General features: G+C 42.6%; 1 protein-coding gene across 1 annotated transcript in view; it reads left to right on the forward strand.

The window, feature by feature from the left end:
- LOC142736331 (EF-hand calcium-binding domain-containing protein 6-like) overlaps positions 1-19,785 on the forward strand; it is a 159,577-nt gene that overhangs the window by 14,883 nt on the left and 124,909 nt on the right. Inside the window, exons 3-4 of the mRNA XM_075849637.1 lie at positions 17,963-18,072; positions 18,209-18,309. Of these exons, the coding sequence (XP_075705752.1) occupies positions 17,963-18,072; positions 18,209-18,309 (211 nt within the window). The remainder of the gene's footprint in view (positions 1-17,962; positions 18,073-18,208; positions 18,310-19,785) is intronic.

The following is a 19,785-nucleotide window of genomic DNA, read 5'->3' on the forward strand; positions in this document are numbered from 1 at the left end:
TGGACGGCAGCACGGAGGGCTTAACGGGGAGCCTCCATGACTGCCATAGGAGGGACAGCCAATAGGGGAAGAGAGGGTTAGTTGAGGCAGGGAGAGGGAGGAGATGGAGTGGGGAGGAGCCGGGGGTGTTTCTGTTCTTCCCGCTGTTTTCGGCATTGAGCCGGAAGCAGCGGGAGGAGCAGCAAGTAATATAATCAGCTCCCACCCTTCCGCCCTGAATTAGGTGGTAATGTTGGGGATCTGGATTGGTTGGTGGGTTTGTCTATTTTATCGTGCTTTTGAGGTATGCTTATGTAACTTGTGTTTTCTTTTATTTCTTTTGAGCAGGTCCGGGTGTCATGGCAGCTGGCAGGGGGGGGGGGGGGTCCTTGAGGTTGGTCAGTACAAAATGGTGGGGGGGTCGCATCGGGGGTATGCGTCCCCCAAAACGGTAGATCATTTGAAGACTTCATAGGGTGTTATCCCTTTGAAGTGGTCTTCTGGTGGAAGGTATATCACTTGAAGGCTTCATCGGGTGTTATCCCTTTGAAGTGGTCTTCTGGTGGAAGGTATATCTTTTGAAGACTTCATCGGGTGTTATCCCTTTGAAGTGGTCTTCTGGTGGTTGGAGCCATCTGCAGAGGTGAGCGGTGCCTCCGAGCTGGTTTACGGCTGGAGGTAAAGAGTTGGTGGTGGTTTGCAGATGGCTAACTTAAAGGAAATCCGGTGTTAAAAGGGCTTCAAGGACTTCCCCTGCTCTGTTAAGTGTTAATAATGTTGATTGTTATTTATGATTCTGACCCATGTTGGGTCATGGAATTATAGGAGGAATTCTCTGGTCGAATTCCTAAGGGAGTTATCCGAATGTTTCGGATTAAATTGCATTAAAAATAATGACAATTAATAAACGGCTGCTGTGGCCATTTCACATCCAACCTCGGTTGTCACGTGTCTTTATGGGAAGGGAAAGGGGAATAAAAGGTTAACAGGATCAATCAGCACAGGACTCTACTTAGGCCAGTCAAGAAGAGGCTGGACGGCAGCACGGAGGGCTTAACGGGGAGCCTCCATGACTGCCATAGGAGGGACAGCCAATAGGGGAAGAGAGGGTTAGTTGAGGCAGGGAGAGGGAGGAGATGGAGTGGGGAGGAGCCGGGGGTGTTTCTGTTCTTCCCGCTGTTTTCGGCATTGAGCCGGAAGCAGCGGGAGGAGCAGCAAGTAATATAATCAGCTCCCACCCTTCCGCCCTGAATTAGGTGGTAATGTTGGGGATCTGGATTGGTTGGTGGGTTTGTCTATTTTATCGTGCTTTTGAGGTATGCTTATGTAACTTGTGTTTTCTTTTATTTCTTTTGAGCAGGTCCGGGTGTCATGGCAGCTGGCAAGGGGGGGGGGGTCCTTGAGGTTGGTCAGTACAAAATGGTGGGGGGGTCGCATCGGGGGTATGCGTCCCCCAAAACGGTAGATCATTTGAAGACTTCATAGGGTGTTATCCCTTTGAAGTGGTCTTCTGGTGGAAGGTATATCACTTGAAGGCTTCATCGGGTGTTATCCCTTTGAAGTGGTCTTCTGGTGGAAGGTATATCTTTTGAAGACTTCATCGGGTGTTATCCCTTTGAAGTGGTCTTCTGGTGGTTGGAGCCATCTGCAGAGGTGAGCGGTGCCTCCGAGCTGGTTTACGGCTGGAGGTAAAGAGTTGGTGGTGGTTTGCAGATGGCTAACTTAAAGGAAATCCGGTGTTAAAAGGGCTTCAAGGACTTCCCCTGCTCTGTTAAGTGTTAATAATGTTGATTGTTATTTATGATTCTGACCCATGTTGGGTCATGGAATTATAGGAGGAATTCTCTGGTCGAATTCCTAAGGGAGTTATCCGAATGTTTCGGATTAAATTGCATTAAAAATAAGGACAATTAATAAACGGCTGCTGTGGCCATTTCACATCCAACCTCGGTTGTCACGTGTCTTTATGGGAAGGGAAAGGGGAATAAAAGGTTAACAGGATCAATCATCACAGGACTCTACTTACGCCAGTCATGTATAAGGGTCTTAAAAGATCAGGGGCACAAGTCTCGAGACATATATTTACCCCCTCCCCCCCCAAAAATAAATACATTTTTACATACATATCGGAAAGTAGCATATCTAAGGAGACTAAGTCTCCTATAGCTACACCACTGGATAGAATTGGATGCATTGTCTCAGCAGACAATATCATTCATGATAGGCTTAGATACAGGGCCCCAGCAGACAGTATCACACATGACAGGCTTAGATACATGGCCCCAGCAGACAGTATCACACATGATAGACTTAAGGCTCATTCAGACGAGCGTGAATCTCGTCCGTCTGCGTTGAAACAATACACAGCACATGGACGCATTGATTTCAATGGGGCTACTCACACATGCGTGAGTTTTCACGCAGCGAGTGTCCGTTGCGTGAAACTCACTGTTTGTCCTATATTGCCGCGTTTTGACGCACCTAGTCTCCCATTGAAGTCAATGGGTGCGTGAAAACCATGGACAGCACACGAACGCACATCCCTGTGCTGTCCGTGTTTCACAAATCAATTACACTGGAAAAAAAGTGCTTGCAAGGGGCGTGAAAAACACATGCCACGCGCAAAGCACACTGATGCAAAAACGCAACGCACACGGACAGATTTATGCGTGTTTTTAACGCACGAAAATCTGTCACGCTCGTGTAAATTTAGCCTTAGATACAGGCCCCAGCAGTAAGTATCCTTGTACTAAACCTAAGGGGCAAATTTGGCATTTCTGGGGCCCCAAGCAAAGTTATGTCTTTGGGCTCTAGTCAAAGACACCCGTAGAGAGTTCCCCACACAATGTCCCCTGTATATAGTGTCACAACCCCCCTGTATGGTTGCACACGCAGTCCCCCTGCCATACATGCATACTTGTAGGCAGTGCCATGCAGTCCCCTGTAGGTAGTCCCACATACCCACCTTATCTCAGCAGCCAGTATCATACATGATAGTCTTAGATACATGGACCCAGCAGACAGTATCAGACACGATACATGTGTGTATGTATATGTGTGTGTGTGTGTGTGTATATATATATATATATATATTATATATATATATATATATATATATATATATATATATATATATATATATATATATATATATATATATTGTGAGACAGTGACAGGTAAAGTCATTGAGGGAAGGTATATTTCCCCTAGAATCCTGTCATATGTATCCTAGGCTCCAGGGAATGAGTAGTTCTTGCAATAGAAAGCTCTAGTTTTCCAATCTCGGCTTAAGGAAAAGCCGGAAAAAGGGCCTGGAGTTGGATTGGAGAAGAGCAGGGCGAGTTCCCCAATCCCTAGTCCATCTCGGTTTGTAGGACAAGGCTGCTGCTCAATTAGCTGCACCTGCAGCCTGTGTATAAAAAGGTGCAGACACAGTGTGTGGGAGTCTCACCCCTGACTCAGACTGGAGACTACTAAGGCTGGAGTAGCCTGTATTCTATGTGAGTAAAGACCTGTGTTACTTTGTGTCCAGTGCCTGGTAGGAAGGCACTTGGTATAGTTAGATAATATCTTGTTTAGTTAGTGCTCAGACGAGCAGGATTTATTTTGTATTTTGCCTTGTTGTACAAGAGGCTGTTTCTTTGACAAGAATAAAAACACAGGCAAAGCCCTGTTATGACTTTTTAATGCACGGTGTCCCTGTCTCTGGCTACAAAGAAACCACTGTACCAACCTCTCCTGATGCTAAACCCTCACAATATATATATATATATATATATATATATATAAGCCAGGATATCTATAGCACTACAACACTATAGCTATGGACAGGATTAGATACATTGTCACAGCAGACAGTATCACACATGATAGGATTAGATATAGGGCCAAGCGCGCTGACATTGTGGCTCCAGCACTGGACCCAGGAAGGTAAGTATAAGAATTGCTTTGCTTTTTTATGTGTTACAAATTTATTTGTTGTGTTGTGTTTTTTACAGGTTCAGTTGTTGGACTACGTCGGATTCGTGGACAATTTCAATTACGGCTTCTTTATTCTCAATAAAATGGTTAATGAGGGTTGTGTGGGTTTTTTTTTTTTTTAATTTCAATGTAATATTTTTTCTATGTCCTTGTATTATTTTTAAACTTCATTATTACTGCCTTAGTGGTGGCCACTGGCTGATTGACAACGTCCATTACTAAGGTGGGGCTTAATGTTAGCGGGGGAATAGGCTAACACTAATCCCCATTATTACCCCGGTACCCACCGCCACCAGGGGTACCGGGAAGAGCTGAGTACGATCCAGTACCCGACCAACTGTAGTGATGGTCAGGTACTGGGGTGACTGCATCCTGGTATTATTAGGCTGGAAAAGCCCAAAAACAGTGGGTCATCTCACCCTGGTAATGCTAGCCTGCTGCTTTTGTGTTGTATCTTTCTGGTTATGAAAAATAGGGGGGGGGGGGGCCGCACAACTTTTTTTCCATTTAAAAAAAATAATAAAATGGAGTGGGGTCCCCCCATTTTTGATAACCAGCCAGATACAACATAGCAGCAGCAGGCTAGCATTACCAGGGTGGGAAGGCCCAATGTTTTTGGGCTTTCTCAGCCTAGTAATACCAGCCTGCGGCTGCCCCAGTGCCCGGCCATCACTACAGATGATCAGGTACTGGATCGTACCCGGCTCTTACCGAGCACCCCAGGTGGCGGTGGGTACCCGGATAATAATGGGGGGTTAGTGTTAGCCTCTGCACCGGCTAACACTAAGCCCTGCCTTAGTAATGGACACTGTCAATCAGCCAGTGGCCATTAGTAAGGTGATAGTAATGAAGTTCAAATGATAATACAAAGACATAGAAGAAATATTTTATTGAAATAAGAAACCCCCACACAATCCTCACTAACCATTTTATTGAAAATAAAAAAAGCTGTCATCGAAGTAGTCCTCAAATCCGACGTAGTCCAACAACCGAACCTGTAAAAAAACACAAACACACAAAAAAAACATTAGTAACACAGGTGGTAGGCTATGTGTGACACAGGGCCTATGTGTGATACTGTCTGTTAGACCATTTATCTAAGCCTACCACAAGGCAGGCTTAGATACAGGACCCCAGCAGACAGTAATCTTATACTGTACGTGGTAGGCTTAGATACAGGGCCCATCAGACAGGATCACACATGGGCCCTGTATATAAGCCTACCATGTTAGGCTTAGATACAGAGCCCCAGCAGACAGTAATCTTATACTGTATAAGATTACTGTCTGCTGGGGCCCTGTATCTAAGCCTACAATGTGGTAGGCTTGGAAACAGGGCTGATCAGACAGTATCATACATGGCCATGTATCTAAATATACTATGTGGTAGGCTTAGATACAGGGCCCATGTGTGATATTGTCTGTTGGACCCTGTATCTAAGCCTACCACATTGTAGGCTTAGATACAGGGTCCCAGCAGACAGTAATCTTATACAGTATAAGATTACTGTCTGCTGGGGCCCTGTATCTAAGCCTGTAATGTGGTAAGCTTAGATAGAGGGCTCATCAGGCAGTATCATACTTGGTCATGTATCTAAGCCCAACATGTGGTAGGCTTAGATACAGGGTCCATGTGTGATGTTGTCTGTTATACCCTGCATCTAAGCCTACCACAAGATAGGCTTAGATACAGGACCCCAGCAGGCAGTGCTGTTACACTAACGGCTCCGGTGCAGCGGATGTCCCGACACCATCCAGCGTCGTGACGTCATGATGCGAGAAGACGTCAGGCCTTCCGCTGCTGTCAGGAAGGAGGGTAAGTATGGTGTTATTACTGTAGTAACTGGGGCCTGTGTTTTTTATTACATAGGCCCTAGTTACTATTTTTATAGACACCGTGCCGGGGGCTGCGGCCCGCTTGCAATTGTGACCACTGTAGCATCAGTCGCTTGGGGATCCGGGGCACCGATGCTAGCGACTCCACTGATCGGGATATTCCCACTCCAAGTTAAAGAGAACCTTTCACCTGCCCATAGATGTGCAGCTGAGTGAACCATGTAATAGGCACTGCTGCACAAACCTTGTCTTACTTTAAAAAAAAAAAAATCTATCCTCCTCCGTTATTTAGATATCGATGCCGTTAAATTTTTGGCTCACGAAATGTAAATAACCCCTTAAAATGTCAATGGGGCGTTTCCTTATTTCTGAATGGCATGAGGGCGTGTAACGTATCGCTCTGACACTGTCTAATCAGCTACGGACAGTGTGAGCGGCTTGTGCTGTGTGATCTCTCTTGCGCGATCACACAGTCTTGTTTTTCTGCAGAGAGCGTGCGCGCGTTCTGCAAGTTCCATACAGTTGAAAGGGACATTCGCCAAAATGATGGCAACAAATCTGCCGTTTGTGAACATACACTTAGGCCTCATGCGCACAGCTGTATTTCTTTTATGGAGCCATAATAGGGCATCCATAGAAATACACGGGGCCTTTACTGTACCTGCACATGCCTAGGATTTTATATGGCGGCATACAGGGCTTTTGCCAATCAAAACCCCCTGCACAGATCCTGACAATATATATATATTTATCTAAATATAATGTATAAATATATATATAATCTTTAAAGTTAAATGGGGCTGAGTTCCAACATAAGATGGGAGTGGTGCTGTGAAAGTACAGAATTATTTTAAAACCCTAGATTGCTACATTACTAGATTAATATTCTTGCATTTTTTTCTTCATTGATGAGATAATAATTTCCAAAAATGGTCGCCACACACACGCACCGCAGAGAAGTTCACATGCATAGTCTGGAAGAAGCGGGTCAGAGGTCAGAGAGTTTGTATTACGTTTCAGCATGTACGAAATGCAAGCACAATGTGAAGAAGAGGCTGTTGGAGAGCGCTTATTTTAGAATTGTGCTGGGTGAACGCTTCGATCACGAGACAGAATTTGTTTAGTGAAATTATATGTGAGTTATACAAGTAGGCCAGCAACAAGATAAAAGGAAATATACTACATAGCTTTATCTACTAAGGTGGCCTATGAATAATTTGGCAGTACATATATAGTGAACTAGGCATATTTGGGAATAAGGAATTACGTAACAATTATTATAATGATATAAAGTTATGATATCATTTATGTTTTATTATCTGTAGTTTAACTAAACTTTAAAAAAACTTCTGAATTGTCATAGTGACATGTCAGAAGTATTGATCGGTGGGGGTCTGAGCACTGAGACCCCCCAAGATTGCTAAAACAAAGTGGCAGAAGCGTTCAGGTGAGCGCCGTCACACTTCATTTCTGATCGGCTTCCCTTGGAGCGAAAAACGGGCTCAATAGAAAGTCTATGAATTGCTTCCGAAAGCCGATCAGAAGCAAAGCTGCACAGCACTCACCCGAGTGCTTCTGCAGCTTCGTTTTAGTGATCGGTGGGGGTCTCAGTGCTCGGACCCTTACCGATCAAGAAATTATAGCTTCACATTTAAGATATTTTTAAAGAGGTTGTCCTGGATAATATATATTTTTTTAACCCTCTTATTTATTAAGAAAAAAAAATGCCCCTCCCCTCTACAGCACCCATAGGGTTGAGCATCGCGGATACACAGCGTAAAAGTACACGGCGTATCCGTCCTGGAATCACAGGGAATTCTGCCAGAAAAAAAAATTAACCAAATTGTGGAGCAGTTTTTCGGGCGCATGGCATGTTCGCTGCGGAAATCCTACTGGAATAAAAAAAAACGTTTATACTTACCCTGTCCATAGTCATGGCGACGCACCACTCTGTTCTGTGTGCAGCCCGGTCTCGTGGGATGACGTTGCAGTCCATGTGACCACTACAGCCTTTGATTGGCTGCAGCAGTCACATGAGATAAAACGTCATCCCAGTAGGCCCGGCTGCGAAATGAACAGAGGATTGCGTCACTATGTCCAAGGGGTAAGTATAAACTTTTTTATTAAAAGTTTTATTCACATGATGCAGATTAAAAAAAATGCACCGCAGGTCAATTTATGAACGGATTTTCGGCTGATTTTTTTTCTGCTGTGTGTGGATAAGATTTGTTTAAACACACTGCTGCTACTGTATTACGCTGCGGATTTTCCACTATGAAATCTGTTGTGGAAAATCTGCAGTGTATGCTCCCATTGTGTTCCTACCCTTAAAGCCACACTATGGCTAGTTCAAGAACTAAGTGGAGGAGCTGCCCATAATAATCAATCAGATTGCAGCTCTCATTTTTTAGAAACTTTTTTTTTAAAATAAAAAGGGCAACGTCATGTTGCCTATTTAATTTTTTTTAAAAGCTTCTGAAAATGGCAACTAGTTTACTTTTCCCTTGCACTAGTTATGATAATTTTCCCCATCTGTGGTTAGTAACTGCATGTTTTTTTATGGCATGGTGCTTATATTTGTTTTTATTTATTGTCATTTCAATGGGAGATCAATTTAGGTATGAAAAGCTGCTTCACCACTGCAGCCCTAACAAATAGACTTGGAGCCGCGCTTGTTTCTGTATAATAAAAGTCTGTTTTATAAGAGACAGTTATGTGACATAAAAGAATATGCTGAAGACATGGGTCAAATTAATAAATGGCATTGTAACAGGGCTTGTATTTGGTGGGATGCACTGGGCTAGTGTCCCCCACTGTTACTACCTCTTTTTATTAGGTTCGCTAGGGGTATGTCTTGTTCCCCTACCTTTTCCCTTGTATTATGCTTTTTATTAGCCTTATTAGCTAAGTGTGTGTGCGTGGTGATTCACGACACAATTGTATAATAAAGCAAGGTTTATTAACTAACAGTAATCATGCTCAGATGTAAAACATAGTATAAACAAAATATATATAATCACGGTATAGTATCAGTATACTTCAATACATATAATAACTATCAATATGTATTACATACACTAGCACGATACATGGTACAATAAATCAACACGATATAACAATTCTATCCTAGTACCCACCCACGTACCTAAATACACATATAAAATACAGTACACTTAGGCTTACTTCTGTGACCCCCGCACCCACCTGGCTCTAACTGTCCCTGTAACTAAGGGGCTAATGCAATAGGGGGCGGTAGGGAAAGAGAAATGGCAAAGGGTGTAATCGGATAAGTTCTGTGGGTTATGGATGTGAGCTGAGGGCTAGGGTTATAGTATGGCAATAAAGAGGTCACTACAGGGTTGCTATAGTGCAGGGTTATAGTAGGGTTAAAGAGGCTCTGTCACCACATTATAAGTGCCCTATCTCCTACATTTATTAGCGATTTTAGATTTATGCTAATGAGTTGCTTAATGCCCAACTGGGCGTGTTTTTACTTTAGACCAAGTGGGCGTTGTACAGAGGAGTGTATGACGCTGACCAATCAGCATCATGCACTCTTCTCCATTCATTTACTCAGCGCATAGGGATCCTGCTAGATCCTTATGTGCTGTCTTATACTAACACATTAACAATACTGAAGTGTTTAGATAGTGAATAGACATTCCACGGGATGTCTATTCACAATCCGTGCACTTCGTTACTCTGTCTGTGGTAGTTACAGCAGAGGAAGCGTAATCTCGCGAGATTACGCAGTAAATGACAGGTTACAACGAGATTACACCTCCTCTGCTGTAACTACCATAGAAACAGTAACGAAGTGCAGAGATTGTGAATAGACATCCCGTGGAATGTCTATTCACTGTCTAAACACTTCAGTATTGTTAATGTGTTAGTATAAGACAGCACATAAGGATCTAGCAGGATCCCTATGCGCCGTCTAAATGAATGGAGAGGAGTGCATGACGCTGATTGGTCAGCGTCATACATTCCGCTGTACGACACCCACTTGGTCTAAAGTAAAAACACGCCCACTTGGGCATTAAGCAACTCATTAGCATAAATCTAAAATCGCTAATAAAGTGGTGAAAATAGATTGTTTTATTAAATAAAAAGCACTGCTGTCACCTACATTATAGCGCCGATCTCCTTATGTAGGAGATAGGGCACTTATAATGTGGGGACAGAGCCTCTTTAAGTGCAGTGGGAAAGAGTTGCAGGAGTTAAGCTATTGCTGGGGAGGGATATAGCAGTTGAGTAGTTATGGCAGGATAGGGAAGGGTTAACTGGGTTGTCCACTACCGGACAACTGACGCTTTATCCACTGGATAGGTCATTAGTATATCATCGGTGCGGGTCCAACACCTAGACCCCACACAGTTCAACTGCTCCGGCACCGGATCTTATTGCACATTATATGATGTACAGAGTCGGAAGCAGTTGGCTCCGTACATTGCATAGTGGCTGTGCTGCATAACTGCATGTTCGTCCGGTACCCGGAGCGGCTTAATCGTGCAGGGGTCGGGGTGTTGGACCCACACCGATAATATACTGATGACCTATCCGGTCGATAGATCATCAGTTGTCCGGTAGTGGACAACCCCTTTAATTCAGTTAACAGCCTGTCTGCTGCTGAGGGAGGGTTGGGAATGATACTTAGACTGCTAGTCTTGTACAGGGCCTGTGGCTTATTAGTGGCTTAAATGGTTGGTGGTTCTATTGGAGTGCGTTCAGCAGGCCTGCTTTTGTGGTATCCAGCGTCTTCTCAGGTGGGGGCTGATGTGCAGTTCTCCTCAGGTGGGGGGTGGAGCAGGGCAGCCATCAGGAATTTCAGGACCCCATACAGCCAAATTGTCTGGGCCCCCCTCCCATGGCACCGCCTATTAACGGTTCCCCGTCCAGCACTATATCACGCTCTTTGTGTGATACATAACTAATAACTTTTGATTTGATAAAGGCCTCATGTACATGGGCTTGGACGGCCGCCGACATATGCCCGAATTTTTGGCCCATGCTCCCATACAAAGTATGGGAGCACGGACCATAATAAACAAAAGATAGGACATGTCCTATCTTTTGCAGTACACTTCTACGGCCCAGACACTTTTTTCGTAAATTCATACGAATGTGTCCATTGACAATAGAAGCAAATGGGTCCATAATTGCGGGCCGCAATATCGGACGATTTTTACGGTCGTGTGCATCGGGCCTGAAAGATTTTGACGTTGTGAGCGTGAGATCAAGAGCAGAAGTCTGCTATAGGGGAGTATCATTTTTTTAAATTTTTCATATTACTAACTTTATTCTTTTTGTTTTGCAGATTCCGCTGGCCCATTTGGAATACGTTCTAGATTCATTGGACTGCTTCGATGATCTACGTCTTTTTTTAACAAAATGGTTAATGGGGGTTGTGTGGGGTAGTTTGTATTTCATTAAAAATATATATTTTCTTATGCCTCTGTGCATTTATTTAATACTTTATTAGCGCCTCAGTAATGGCAGTTGTCTGTATGACGACGTCCATTACTAAGGCGGAGCTTAGTGTTAGCCAGTAAAAAGGTTAGCACTAACCCCCCCCCCCGTTATTACCCTAATACTCACCGTCACGAGGGGTATCGGTAAGAGCCGGTGTACAATCCAGTACCCGACCATGTGCAGTGCCAGGCACTGGGGCGGCTGGTTATGAAAATGGGGGGGACCACATGTCATATTCGTCAATTATTTATTCTTTTTTTTTCAAACGATGTGGGGTCCCCCCAATTTTCACAACCAGCTAAATACAACATAGCAGCAGTAGCCTAGCATTACCAGGGTGGGAAGGACTACGGTTTTTGGCCTTTCCCAGACTAATAATGCCAACCTGCGGCCACCCCAGTGCTGGACCATCACTGCAGATGGTCGCGTACTGGATCGTACCTGGCTCTTCCCGATACCCCTGGTGGCGGTAAGCATCGGGGTAATAACAAGGGGGGGGGGTTTAGTGCTAGCCTTTTTACTGGCTAACACTAAGCCCCGTCTTAGTAATGGACGTGGACGTCGTCATACAGACAACTGCCATTACTAAGGCGCTAATAAAGTATTAAAAAACGCAGAGACATAAGAAAAATGTTTTTTTTTAATTGAAATAAAAACTCCCCCACACAACCCTCTTTCACTATTTTAATAAAAAAACAAAAACGTAGATCATCGCAGTAGTCCACCAATCTACTGCGTAGTCCAAACAGTCCAGTGGAACCTGCAAAACAAAAAAAATAAAATTAGTAATATGATCAATAAAATACTTATACTCACCTACTGCAGACTTCTGTCTTCCCCTGCGCCGCAATAGAAATTAGACGTCAATGAACTGTAGTTTCTATTGTTGCGCACAGGACCTAGAGATACGCCACAAATATTAAAAGTTATTAATAATGCTGGCCCATTAAGGAGGTACCAAGCGCCAGAAAAAGATAATGCAGGGACTCCTAAAGTGACAGTTCCTGCATTCGCTATGTGACAGGGATTACTAGTCAGTGACCTACTTTCAATGTGACCGATGGAACCCCTGCTACAAGCATAACGACGATTCACAGTAGGAGCAAGGAATAAAGGAGCAGCTGATCGGCGCCGCTGATCCTTCAAAGCAGCTTATCGGTGGGGTGCCGGGAGTCGGACCCCACCAATCAGATATTGATGGCCTATCCTGAAGATAGGCCATCAATTTCTTAAGAATGGAGAGTTCAATGTGACCTGGTTACCAGCGTTCACATTGAAAGTAGGTCACTGAAATCTCATCCACTCTGCTGCTACTGTATTTCACTGCAAATTTTCTGCAATGAAATCCGTTGCGTAAAATCTGCAGTGTTTACGCTACGTGTGAACATACCCTAATGTTAGTACTTAAGCTAAGTTCACATGGGCTGATACGCTGCATAACGTTACACAGCTACGCGCTATTACATGGAGTAGGAGCTCAGTAGAAGAAGAGGGGGCGGGCTTCTGCCATCTGCAGCCGAGAGGCAGACGGGCCCCCTCCTTAGTTTGATTTGATCTGGACCCCTGACGACAGTACCCCTAGTACTGCCCTGATGGCGGCCCTGGGGTGGAGTGTTGGTCCCTGGAGTATTTAAGCCCAGTGCGTGCACTCCTGTATGACATCACTTTGTCAAACTCATGCACGTGCAGGAGAAGGGGGGGGGGCATAGGAACATCCTGTGACGTAGGAATGCATTATAGGATGTGTCCACTGTTTATTGCCCTCCCTGGGTAGGGTAAGAGACATAGGATCAAAAGAGATCTTCTGCTCCTCCCGGGTTGTAATGCAGAACAATAAGCTGGCTGGAGCCAGCTGTCTCGTCTTGTTACACCAGGGGCAATTTCCTATGGGCATATATGTGAATACACACCTATGTCTGATGGTACTATATATATAATTTTATATTTATTTATATATATATATATATATACACAACTATATGGATATAACAGATCCATTTTCATCTGGGTTTTTTTTTTATAGATCCTGATGCTCCAAATAACTTAGATGGGGTTTGTTAGGTTTCGTTTTTGTCTTTTATATACTAATTAAGTAGACAGCCACATACTGCCCATCACGGGCAAAATACTTAAACCTTGATGCCAGTGTAAACAGACCATTAAGTTAAAGGGGTTGTCCACTTTGGACTAACCTCATTTTGTTAAAAGGGACACCAAACAATAAGCGAATCACAGGTTTTTCCACTGCTGGGCCCCCTAGTAATCAGCTGTAATCTAAGAAAGAATTTAGCAGCTAGTGTTCAATTTCCCTGCAGTGCCACCACAGGTGAAATGAGACATTACACAGTTGGCACTGAAGTCAATGGGCTGTCCATGTAATGCATGGACATGCTGGGTCCTCCAGAATGGGAGGCACTCTTTGTAAATGCTACTTGCTCTGGCTAATAGATGTGGATCTTTAACTATATATATATATATATATATATATATATATATATATATATATATCCCAGAAATAAATCCAGCCGCACTCTTGAAAAAGGTCCCAAGGTGGGTCAGAACGTTGCACTTGCCATGTTGGCACAATAAACCAAATTTTTTTTCACCTTGATTACCGGAGTGGCTGTTGGATTTATTTCTGGGATATCTACGTCGTCTTTGGATCAAGACTACTAGCTGGCACCCTCTATTATTGGACTATTTTGTTTGAAAACCGAGTGCTGCTGATTCTCTTTGCTGGTGTATATATATATATATATATATATATATATATGTATGTATTGTACTCATAGACTTCTATTGTGCAGACATATGACAGAAGCGTGTCGTTTGGACATGTTTGGCAGGTGTGCATCTGAATACCTTTCCTTTTTTATGGTACTAAAAAATTCAGGCTTCTACGCTTTTTAGAACCATAAAACGAAATATACACTAAGGTGTAAATTATTCCTTGTAAAAATGAATAACGAGGTTGTGTATCTATATAAGCATACAGTTGTATACATTTTCATCCCTTTTAACAGCATATATTTGTTTAAAAAAACAAAAGCCAAACTTATACTTTACCTGAATTGCCCAAATGTGGTATGGACGCACAGCGACATAAATAATGAAAAAAAAGGTCTACCCCATCCGCAGGCTGCTTAAAATCTGTAAAACGGCACAATTAAAAAAAACTCTGAAAATTCCTAATTCTGGCGCAAATCAAAATGCTTGCATTACAATTTGACTTTATTTCCCCCTAGTGGTCGTATAGAGGAAAAGGAAATTCTCTGATTACTTCTGATCCTTTCCCAAATCAAAATGACACTGCACGAAAACTGTACTATCTTTTATATTTTATCACTGTATGATTTTCTACTTGATTTACATGAAATTTGAATAAATAAAATGTAATTTTCTTTATTGTAGAAAATAAACCTATTTTTTTAAACAAATCATATATTTTGGTATAGATATAGTTTTATTAATACTATGGTATATAAGGAACTATTGGGATCATGGGTTTCGAATCTGTCCGACGACATCTTCTTGGAGTTCGTATGTTCTTCCTATGTTTGTGTGGGTTTCCTCCCACACTCCAAAAACATGCTAAGGGTATGTTCACACGGCAACGCCAGATACGTCTGAAATTACGGAGCTGTTTTCAGGCGAAAACAACTCCTGAATTTCAGACGTTTTTACAAGTGCACGTGTTTTTCGCAGCGTCCATTACGGACGTAATTGGAGCTGTTTTTCAATGGAGTCAATGTAAAACAGCTCCAATTACGTCCCAAGAAGTGACATGCACTTCTTTAAGGCGGGCGTCTTTTTACGCGCCGTCTTTTGACAATACACCTCGTCTGCACAGAACATCGTAAAACCCATTGAAATCAATGGGCAGATGTTTGCAGGCGTAATGGAGCAGTTTTTTCAGGCGTAATTCGAGGCGTAAAACGCCTGAATTACGTCCGTAAATAGGCCGTGTGAACATACCCTAATAGATTATCTGGTGCCCTATGAAACTGGTTCTAGTGTGTATGTGAGATAAGGAAATTAGATTGTGAGCCCCCTTGGGGGACAGTGACAATCGCTGCGGACTAAGTTGCCACTATATAAGCAACAATATATAAACATTTGTCAGCAAACATTTTTGTGATGTGCTCAGTCTGCAGTTGACTGGCAATGCCTTCTTATGACCCATCTTAGCACATTTTTCAAGTATTGCCCACATATGCACAATAGACAACAATAGAAAAAACAAACTATATATTAAACAAATTGTGCAGTCCTGTACTTATGGTCTTAAAGGGATTTTCATGCCACTAAAAATTGATGGCCTGTACTCAGGATAGGCCATCAATAGCTGAAGGGTCAGGGTTCAACTATCGGAATCCCTTTCGATCAGCTGTTTTGAAGGGGCCGCAGCGCTTGTACCAGCGCTGCTTCGCCTTAATTTGTTTTTGCTCACTGTGAATCGTCGACATTCACTTAGCGGCGATTAACAGGTATTGCAGCCTTCTTCTCTCACTGAAGTGAATGGGAGAAAAGGCTGCAATACCTGTGAATCTAAATGCATGTCGACGACTCACAGTGAGCAAAAAGAAATGATGCTCGTACAAGCGCTGCGGCCCCTTTGAAACAGCTGAATGATGGGGGTCCTGAAAGTCTATTGATGGTCTATCCTGAGGATAGGATATCAATTTTTAGTGGCTGGAAAACCCCTTTAATGCTTTCATTTCAAGTTACAAGGGTGCCAAGTTCCTCGATTCACCATATAGCGTTGCTTAATGTGGTCACTAATGATAGGTTAGTATATTGAAGGTTGTTGGTTACATCCTTGCTCATTTGGTCCGGCTGGTCTTTGTCGGTAATGGGGATGATTTATTTACCTTGTATATTGTTACACTGATTACATAGTAAGCTGCAATTTAATAGTCTTTAAACAAGGGAACGACTTTTATCTTCTCTCCAATTACAGAAGAACTCTAAGTGCTTTTGCTCACTGACGTACGTTTTGTTTCTTATGCTTCACCCTGTGAGGATATGTTGACTCTGCGGATTTTGCTGTTCTCTGTTTCAATGCTATATCAATATGTGTTTCACGTATCCCTTCAATAAAAACGATTGAAACATAAAGTTGTCATAGACGTGTATTAGTTCTCTACAGTACCTATGTATGCTTACGATTTCATATGGAGGCTTGAACAATATTCACATGGAATCCGACACAAAAAAAACAAATGGCATGCTCCATCGGACTCCATATGTACAGAGGTATTCTCCCCTAGAAGTAATGCAATGTATCCCCGTGTGTTGTAGAAATTTCTGTGACTAAAAAAAAATGAATCTTTGTATTCTAGTTGGGTTGTTTCTGAAGCATGTGCTCACGCTGTTGTGAATGTTCTGAAAGCCCCGTTCAGATGAAACAGATTGTCGCAGAATTTTCTGCAACCAAACTGTCGCCTGTGAGCATAACCTTAAAGACGTTCTGTCACCAAATTATAAGTGCCCTATCTCCTACATAATCTGATCGGCGCTGTAATGTAGATAACAGTGGTTTTTATTTTGAAAAACTATCAATTTTGAGCAAGTTATGAGCAATTTTAGATTTATGCTAATTAATTTCTAAATAGACAACTGGGCGTTTTTTACCTTTTTACCAACTGGGCATTGTAAAGAGAAGTGTATGACACTGACCAATCAGCGTCATACACTTCTCTCCATTCATGTCCATTTGTATTCAGTGCACAGCGTGATCTCACGAGATCACGCTGTGAATGACAGCACATTCCCACAGAAACTTTACAGAAGTGCTGGGAGTGTGAATAGACATTGCGTCCTGGCTGGAGGTGATGCCTATTCACTTTCAAGACACTTCAGTAAAGTAAATGTGGGTGTATGTGACAGCACTGCATGATATCGCGAGATCACGCTGTGCTGTGAATACAAATGGACATGAATGGAGAGAAGTGCATGACCAAGCGTCATACACTTCTCTTTACAATGCCCAGTTGGTAAAAAGGTAAAAAACGCCCAGTTGTCCATTAAGAAACAAATTAGCATAAATCTAAAATTGCTCATAACTTGCTCAAAATTGATTGTTTTTCAAAATAAAAACCACTTATCTACATTACAGCGCCGATCAGATTATGTAGGAGATAGGGCACTTATAATCTGGTGACAGAGCTTCTTTAAACTCCATTTTGGTATTTAAACCTGACTTTATAAGATGAAGTACAGCTTCTTTCTTACATATTGATCCCAGTTCCCATTAGGGTCATCGCATAGTGTGATAATTGCATCCCAATGGGGCCATAGACCTTTGCAGTGCATCACACCAGTCTGTAATATAATGGCTTGGATTAAATGCCAGTGAGTGCCGTGTTTTCTGTTTAGAGGTTGACCAACAGGCGGTTGTCCCAGAATGCGGCACCTTTTACTGTTGCTGGGCAACTAGTAATGCTGCTTCATGACAAGTAGGTCATGCAAAATAAGTCACCGGTATTGTTATTTTACGGTGAGTCAGTGTTGCCAGCTAAATGTTGATAATACCATAATGCCATCTATGCCTGGCTGCTTTAAAATTCGGCTTTTTCTGTTAGGTGAGTACAGTATGAAAACGAAATCTGAGCATAACATTCAATTCTTTATGTAAAAGATTATATTATTCTAACTAGAAAGCTAAGGAATGACTTCTTCATGTCCATACACAGGTCAAAGGGCTGACATCGGGAGTCGTGCCGAGAGCGGAGTGAGCACTGACACCAGCAGGTCCAGCTTTGTTTCTCGGCCAGGAACTCAGTTCAGACTTGAAGTGGATGAGGTAAAATGCTAATATCCTTTTCACTGCAGTGCACTCCATCTGTATTGTGTCTTTAGAGAATGTTTATCTGAAATCACTTCTAAAATACAGTGTATAGATTATTTCACTTCTTAAATTATATTTTTGTTCTCTTCAGCTGGAACATACGTTGCGTGAGAAGTTAAGGTCCAGTGGATATTTCAGTCTCAGACAACTATTTAAGAACAATGATCCTGAGGGAAAAGGGCAAGTAAACAGGTTGGTAAATATATTTCTATATACACTACCGTTCAAAAGTTTGGGGTCACCCAGACAATTTTGTGTTTTCCATGAAAACTCACACTTATATTTATCAAATGAGTTGCAAAATGACTAGAAAATATAGTCAAGACATTGACAAGTTTAGAAATAATGATTTTTATTTGAAATAATAATTTTCTCCTTCAAACTTTGCTTTCGTCAAAGAATGCTCCATTTGCAGCAATTAAAGCATTGCAGACCTTTGGCATTCTAGCTGTTAATTTGCTGAGGTAATCGGGAGAAATTTCACCCCATGCTTCCAGAAGGCCCTCCCACAAGTTGGATTGGCTTGATGGGCACTTCTTGAGTACCATACGGTCAAGCTGCTCCCACAACAGCTCTATGGGGTTGAGATCTGGTGACTGCGCTGGCCACTCATTTACATATAGAATACCAGCTGCCTGCTTCTTCCCTAAATAGTTCTTGCATAATTTGGAGGTGTGCTTTGGGTCATTGTCCTGTTGTAGGATGAAATTGGCTCCAATCAAGCGCTGTCCACAGGGTATGGCATGGCGTTGCAAAATGGAGTGATAGCCTTTCTTATTCAAAATCCCTTTTACCTTGTACAAATCTCCCACTTTACCAGCACCAAAGCAACCCCAGACCATCATATTACCTCCACCATGCTTGAAAGATCTTTTCAGTTGTTCTGCGTCTCACAAATGTTCTTCTGTGTGATCCAAACACCTCAAACTTCGATTCGTCTGTCCATAACACTTTTTTCCAATCTTCCTCTGTCCAATGTCTGTGTGCTTTTGCCCATATTAATCTTTTCCTTTTATTAGCCAGTCTCAGATATGGCTTTTTCTTTGCCACTCTGCCCTGAAGACCAGCATCCCGGAGTCGCCTCTTCACTGTAGACGTTGACACTGGCGTTTTGCGGGTACTATTTAATGAAGCTGCCAGTTGAGGACCTGTGAGGCGTCTATTTCTCAAACTAGAGACTCTAATGTACTTGTCTTATTGCTCAGTTGTGCAGCGGGGCTTCCCACTTCTCTTTCTACTCTGGTTAGAGCCTGTTTGTGCTGTCCTCTGAAGGGAGTAGTACACACCGTTGTAGGAAATCTTCAGTTTCTTGGCAATTTCTCGCATGGAATAGCCTTCATTTCTAAGAACAAGAATAGACTGTCGAGTTTCACATGAAAGCTCTCTTTTTCTAGCCATTTTGAGAGTTTAATCGAACCCACAAATGTAATGCTCCAGATTCTCAACTAGCTCAAAGGAAGGTCAGTTTTATAGCTCCTCTAATCAGCAAAACTGTTTACAGCGGTGCTAACATAATTGCACAAGGGTTTTCAAGTGTTTTCTTATCATCCATTAGCCTTCTAACACAGTTAGCAAACACAATGTACCATTAGAACACTGGAGTGATGGTTGCTGGAAATGGGCCTCTATACACCTATGTAGATATTGCATTAAAAACCAGACGTTTGC

The sequence above is a fragment of the Rhinoderma darwinii genome, chromosome 1 (genome assembly GCF_050947455.1).
Source record: "Rhinoderma darwinii isolate aRhiDar2 chromosome 1, aRhiDar2.hap1, whole genome shotgun sequence".
NCBI classification, from domain to species: domain Eukaryota; kingdom Metazoa; phylum Chordata; class Amphibia; order Anura; family Rhinodermatidae; genus Rhinoderma; species Rhinoderma darwinii.